We start from the raw sequence: 6,446 nt of genomic DNA on the forward strand, positions 1-6,446 counted from the left end.
CAATTCAATTTACACAAAAAATCTCTACACTTTCCTTGATCATTAATCTTCAAGTCCCTCTAAACATACTTGAGTTCATCGATATATGATATGGGTCTGATTGGTGGTGGCAAGTCAACTATCTTGGATTGAACTATGATTATGTTGAAAATTCAAATTTGTGGTGCTTCAAAATGTAACCATCTTTGATAAAAATGGTTGATTCAACATTATTTTTGATGTTTGTTACTGTTAATATATATGATTAAACTTGTAATATTTGTATTTTTCTTGACTTTTCCATTCTTTGCAGGAATTACTACACCTGGCTAAAGCCATTTGGTGTTAAAAGCATAGGAGTATCCATATCTAGCAAAGTCTGGTACATTCCCAAGAAATAAAAGCTTGTATTTAAGGAGAAAATTTTAATTACGTGTTAAATGACTTGGTGTCCATATTTGTAGCTTGCATAGTAATGTAACCCAAAGAAATAAAAGTGGGTTGTTATTTATTATTGTATGACTCTTTTAGTTTCGTACACCAATTGTTTTTTTTCACCATATAGATTTATTTTTTGCATTTATTTCACATTGGACACTCTATAGTTTCACCAATACAATTTGTTTGTACATCGGTTTGTGGTTCTAGCAATATTTCTTCCTAATCATGTGGGTTTTGTGTTGTATAGTTTATGTCCTAGATTCAGGCCAATTGTTTGATAATTGTTTAGTTTGAAAAATGTTATAAGTTTGATGCTTAACCATGTATAAAAGTATTATAGTTTAGACATACTATTGTATTTAATTAATATTCAACTGTTTTTTTAGGTGGGATTGTGTTATTTTTTTGTTTTTGGCATAATGCTCACCTTAATATTTTTTTTTATATAATCATAGTAAATAGATATTTTGTAGTTTTATTTAGAAAATATAAAAAATTGTATGATACATTACATACTATTACTTGGAAAAAAGGAGGGACTATATAAAAAGAAATGGTTTACTAAATAAATAATTGAACCGATTTAATAAGATAACCAATAATAAAAACAAAATTTTCTTTTTTAATAGTAACTTATTATGAGGTGACTTTTTTCAATTGATATTATTATTATTATTATTATTTTTATTATTATCCTTATTAATTTGTCTATTTTGTTATACATGTCAAATATACATAATCGATATTGATGTGTATATATAGAATCAATATGATCGAAAATTTAATCTTAGATTTTTATTTTTATGAAATGGTTTATTTATTATGTTGCTCTTCGTAGAGGTGATACAGCTCCAGGAAGTAGAGTTGCATATCGAATGACAGTTGGAGGCTCTAATCAGACTTTCAGAGGCAATTGCCACTTGGGTCGGAGCATCGATTTATTTTAATCCACTTGGGTCGGGGCATCGGGTCAAGCGGCCCCGCCGGCGAGATGTGGCGGAAACCCTAACACTCTCTGCTTATTCTCCCGCCTAAAAGTGCATACACACATTCATTCATATCCTTCCCAATCAACGATTCACTTCCACAGTTGAGCAAAAAAAGAAAAAAAACTTGAGGAAGGCAGTAGCTAGCCAACAAGATGGATTCATATTTCACCGACGAGAAAGCAGCGAAGGTCGAGAATATCTTCTTGGAGTTTCTTAAGAGGTATCGCATCAGGGTTTTTTTGTATAGATCCAAAACAAATTGATGAAATTCATGTTATTTGACAAGTTTTGGTCTTTGCTTTCTAATTTAATTTTATTATCGTTACAGTTTTAGGTTAGATGCGAATTCGAGGGAACCTTTGTATGAATCGGAAATCGAAGCAATGAGACCAAACGAGTCCAACACAATGTTCATCGATTTCTCACATGTTATGCGGTTCAACGATGTTCTGCAGAAAGCCATTTCTGATGAATATTTGAGGTAAACTTTCCTTTCCTGTTTCATTTTTGGCTAGACTTTTGTGTTTGAAATTGTTGAATTGTATGATACACCTTTTAGGTTTGAGTCGTACCTGAAGAACGCATGTAAGAGGTTCGTAATGGGTCAGAAACCCACCTTCATAACCGACGACAACCCAAATAAGGATATCAATATTGCATTTTATAATTTACCTGTGATAAAAAGGTACATTTTCTTCTACTATTATCAATTTACTAGTATTTGTTTGAAGATTTGAATTTTGTATGTATGTTTGTGTACAGATTGAGGGAACTGAGCACATCTGAGATAGGCAGACTAGTATCAGTTACAGGAGTGGTGACTCGCACTAGTGAGGTTAGACCAGAACTCCTTCAGGGAACTTTCAAGTGCTTGGATTGTGGAACCATCATCAAAAACGTTGAGCAACAGTATAAATACACTGAGCCCATGATATGCATTAATGCAATGTGCTCAAAGAAAGGAAAATGGGCACTTCTCCGACAAGAAAGTAAATTTGCAGATTGGCAGAGAGTCAGGATGCAGGAAACATCAAAAGAAATACCTGCAGGATCCCTTCCTAGATCATTAGATGTCATTCTTCGCCATGACATTGTTGAACAGGCTAGGGCTGGTGACACGTATGTAAATTCACTCACACACCTTTTTTGTTTCTTTACAAAGATGTAGAACTAGAACATAACTCTTTTAACTTTTATACTTCACTTCACTTTGCAGGGTGATCTTTACTGGCACTGTGGTTGTGATACCTGACATTTTCGCATTGGCAGCTCCTGGAGAAAGAGCTGAAGTTCGTAGAGATGGTGGTAGTAAACGCGATACCACTGGCACTGTTCAAGAAGGTGTTAAAGGCCTGAGGGCTTTGGGCGTTAGAGACCTTTCTTATCGCCTTGCCTTTATTGCCAATTCAGTGCAGGTTTTTCATTTTTGATCATATTGCGATCAATTGTTTTTGTGGGGATAGTCTATAACATTGATTCTTTGTTCAGATTTGTGATGGGAGAAGAGATGCTGACATACGAAATAGGAAGAGGGATGCTGAGGATGAAGACAATCTACAATTCACGGTTAGGTTATTGACCCATCATATATAATTAATTCTCTAAAGTTATATATAATTTAAGTTTTTAATTTTTTTTATTGTTATTGTAGGCGGAGGAGGTAGCTGAGGTTAAAGAAATGAGAAATACCCCTGATTTTTTCAACAAACTTGTTGATAGTATGGCACCTACTGTTTTTGGACATCAAGACATCAAGCGAGCAATTCTGCTTATGCTTTTGGGTGGAGTTCATAAGTTCACCCATGAAGGGATCAATCTCAGGGGGGACATCAATGTTTGTATTGTTGGAGATCCTAGTTGTGCTAAATCTCAGTTTCTCAAGTAAGCATCTCTATCTATTTATATTTAAATCCTCTTTTATACAATGTTTCACAAATTTTTTTTTTTTGTAGATACACAACAACCTTAGTTTCAAGATCTGTTTACACATCCGGGAAATCTTCATCTGCTGCTGGATTGACAGCCACTGTTGCAAAAGAACCAGAGACCGGAGAGTTTTGTATTGAGGTATGTAAAAATATGTAAATTAAATACTGAAACATTCCAATTTTTTCAAATTCCAAACACCACTTTAATTCTTGTTTATGTGTTGTGTTATCTATCAGGCTGGTGCACTGATGCTTGCTGACAATGGTGTCTGTTGCATTGACGAATTTGACAAAATGGATATAAGAGATCAGGTAAGGTACTCATACTCATCACGAATGTATGTTATTTTCTTTTTTTTGCTATTATGCAATAATAATACCTCCTAATCCATCTGATTCTGATATCAAAAAGGTTGCAATACATGAAGCTATGGAACAACAAACAATTAGTATCACAAAAGCAGGAATACAAGCAACATTGAACGCAAGAACATCAATTTTGGCTGCTGCCAATCCCACAGGAGGCCGCTATGATAAATCTAAACCCTTGAAGGTCAGAAATTTACTAATCCAATTAATTATAATGGTAGAATCTATCTGTAATTTGAATTAAGATTTAAGAATGTTGCAGTATAATGTTGCGCTTCCTCCAGCCATTCTTTCAAGATTTGACCTGGTGTATGTGATGATTGATGATCCTGATGACACAACAGATTTCCATATCGCCTCTCACATTGTCAGAGTTCATCAAAAGCGTGAAAATGCTGTTGCTCCTGCCTTCACCACTGCACAGCTCAAGCGTTACATTCAAGTTGCCAAGTCTAAAAAGCCAAAGGTCCGTGTCTTTTTTTTTTTTTTTTTTTTTTTTTTTTTTTTTTTTTTTGTTTGTTTGTTTACTAATAAAATGTTGTGAATTTTATTAATGCAGCTAAGTGTAGAAGCAAGAAAAGTTTTGGTTGATTCTTATGTTGCTCTTCGTAGAGGTGATACAGCTCCAGGAAGTAGAGTTGCATATCGCATGACAGTTAGACAGTTGGAGGCTCTAATCAGACTTTCAGAGGCAATTGCCAGGTGTCACCTCGATGATGAGGTAAACAATTTTTTTTACATATCTTGGTCTTTGCATAACAAATAAATACCACAAGTAGCAAACAAACACCTTTTTAAGTGTTACTAAAGATTGCATCTTTTTAATGATGAGGGGCATTCTCGTCTTTTCTTGTTTCATCTTTTTAAGTGTTACTAAAAGTTGCAATTTTTATTGTGACTTGTGTGCTAAGTTTGCTCCAAATTGTGTGTGTATTCTGTTTCAGGTTCACCCTCGCCATGTTAAGTTAGCAACAAGACTTCTAAAAACTTCAGTAATCAGGCATGTTTTATTTATGAGTAATTATTTTTCCCTATTTAAATAATAGTCTTTTTAGGTTAAGACAGGGACCAAGCGCGTAACAAAAACAAGAGTTAAAAAAATATAAGTTAGGGACCGAAGGTGCAAATTACCCCAAACCATAGGGACCATTTGTGTTTATTTATTGATTGTATCACTAATTACTATGTATTGGAGGAACCTGCAGTGTGGAGTCAACTGAGATTGATTTGACCGAGTTCCAAGAAGATGGAGATGGTGATGTTGAACCACAGACAGCAGATGCCAATAACGAGCAACCAGGTTGCTATTTATTTTGCTCTGGAGAAGATGGATAGAAACTAGAAATGTTATTTGGATCTTGGATAGAAATTAACAACTGTAATTGAAATTTTCTTTATTTATTTAATTTGTGTTTGTGTTTGTGCAGAAAATGGACAAGGGCAGGAACAGGAAGGGAAGAAACTTGTGATAACAGATGAATACTTTCAGAGAGTGACTCAAGCCCTTGTCATGCGTCTTAGACAACATGAGGAAACTGTTATGCAAGATGGTATCTTTTCTTTTTGCATCATATTAACATAACAGTAACACACCTTCATTCTGTTATACAATTCTACTTTCTTCTTTCACCTCCATGTAATTTTCAAAACTACAATATGAAAACCTCTTAAATATACACATGTTGGTTGATTTCTTGATTTCAGGGAGTGGGTTAGCTGGAATGAGGCAAAGGGATCTGATACAGTGGTATGTGGGTCAACAGAATGAGAAGAACAACTACAGCTCCATGGAAGAGGCAAAGGCTGAAGTCACCAAGATTAAAGCTATCATAGAGGTAATCAAATCCTTTCTAAAACTACAGTGTTGTAGTTAGTTCATCATAAAAAAAATCTGAAAAGAATGTTTGTTTGGGTATATATTGATGCAGAGTTTGGTGAGAAGGGAGGGGCATCTGATAGTGGTAGATGACGAGGCACAAGGGGATGATGGAGTACGTTCTTCTCGAAACAACAGGATTCTTGCTGTGGCACCTAACTATGTTATTCATTAAAATGCATTTAACATGCTTTGCTTTCAAATGTTGTTCAATTGATTAAAAGTCTTGATTTCTATGGATATATCCTCCAAATGGTTGTTTTAGTACAAAGTTTTAATTTATTTTCTTTGGCCACAATATATATATATATATATATATATATATATATATATATATATATATATATATATATATATATCCTTCACCACTAATTTATCATCATTCACTATAATAAATAACTATTAGTGTAAACAATTAATATACCGATTTGGATAGTTTCTTGATTCTTATATGAAAGGTATCATAAATAAATTCTTATTATTCATCATGTATCTCAAGCAGCTTCAGTTGCTTATAAAGTATGAGAATGATAACAATAGAAAATTAGCTTCAGTTGCTTATAAAGTATGAGAATGATAACAATAGAAAATTAGCAGAGGGACTTAAATTGCCGAAAACTATAAATTGAAAGTCAAACAAACCAACCGAGGACTCAAAATGGAAATAAGAAAAAGTAGGAATGAAAACGCAAAAGAGGTGCTGATATAATTTTTTTCTAACAACCTTAAATAAGAAAAAAATAAAAAATAAAAACCTGTTATTATTGTCCGTAATATCAACTTTATTAAAACTTAATAAATTTAATGACCTTTAAAACCTACAAAAAGTTAAGCCATCAAATAAAAATAATTTCAAAACTTTAA

General features: G+C 33.5%; 1 protein-coding gene across 1 annotated transcript; it reads left to right on the top strand.

Annotated features, from left to right (window-relative positions):
* The first annotated feature begins 1,444 nt into the window (after positions 1–1,444).
* Positions 1,445–5,864, top strand: LOC145136029 (DNA replication licensing factor MCM6-like). The gene is made up of 17 exons (XM_079070232.1): positions 1,445–1,629; positions 1,738–1,890; positions 1,969–2,094; positions 2,172–2,528; positions 2,626–2,824; positions 2,898–2,975; positions 3,061–3,290; positions 3,362–3,476; positions 3,575–3,649; positions 3,750–3,890; positions 3,969–4,172; positions 4,266–4,427; positions 4,651–4,706; positions 4,912–5,006; positions 5,134–5,256; positions 5,411–5,541; positions 5,635–5,864. Exons 1-17 carry the CDS (start codon positions 1,562–1,564, stop codon positions 5,755–5,757), a joined length of 2,436 nt encoding a protein of 811 aa, XP_078926358.1. The 5' UTR covers positions 1,445–1,561; the 3' UTR covers positions 5,758–5,864.
* The last annotated feature ends 582 nt before the right edge of the window (positions 5,865–6,446 follow it).

The sequence above is a fragment of the Lactuca virosa genome, chromosome 9, assembly GCF_052849685.1.
Source record: "Lactuca virosa cultivar CGN04683 chromosome 9, Lactuca_virosa_CGN04683_v6, whole genome shotgun sequence".
Taxonomy (NCBI): domain Eukaryota; kingdom Viridiplantae; phylum Streptophyta; class Magnoliopsida; order Asterales; family Asteraceae; genus Lactuca; species Lactuca virosa.

Coding starts and splice junctions, on each gene's coding strand:
- LOC145136029 (XM_079070232.1), top strand. CDS start 1,562: ATGGATTCATATTTCACCGACGAGAAAGCAGCGAAGGTCGAGAATATC. Junction 2,095..2,171: donor AATTTACCTGTGATAAAAAG/GTACATTTTCTT, acceptor GTTTGTGTACAG/ATTGAGGGAACTGAGCACAT. Junction 4,707..4,911: donor CTAAAAACTTCAGTAATCAG/GCATGTTTTATT, acceptor AGGAACCTGCAG/TGTGGAGTCAACTGAGATTG.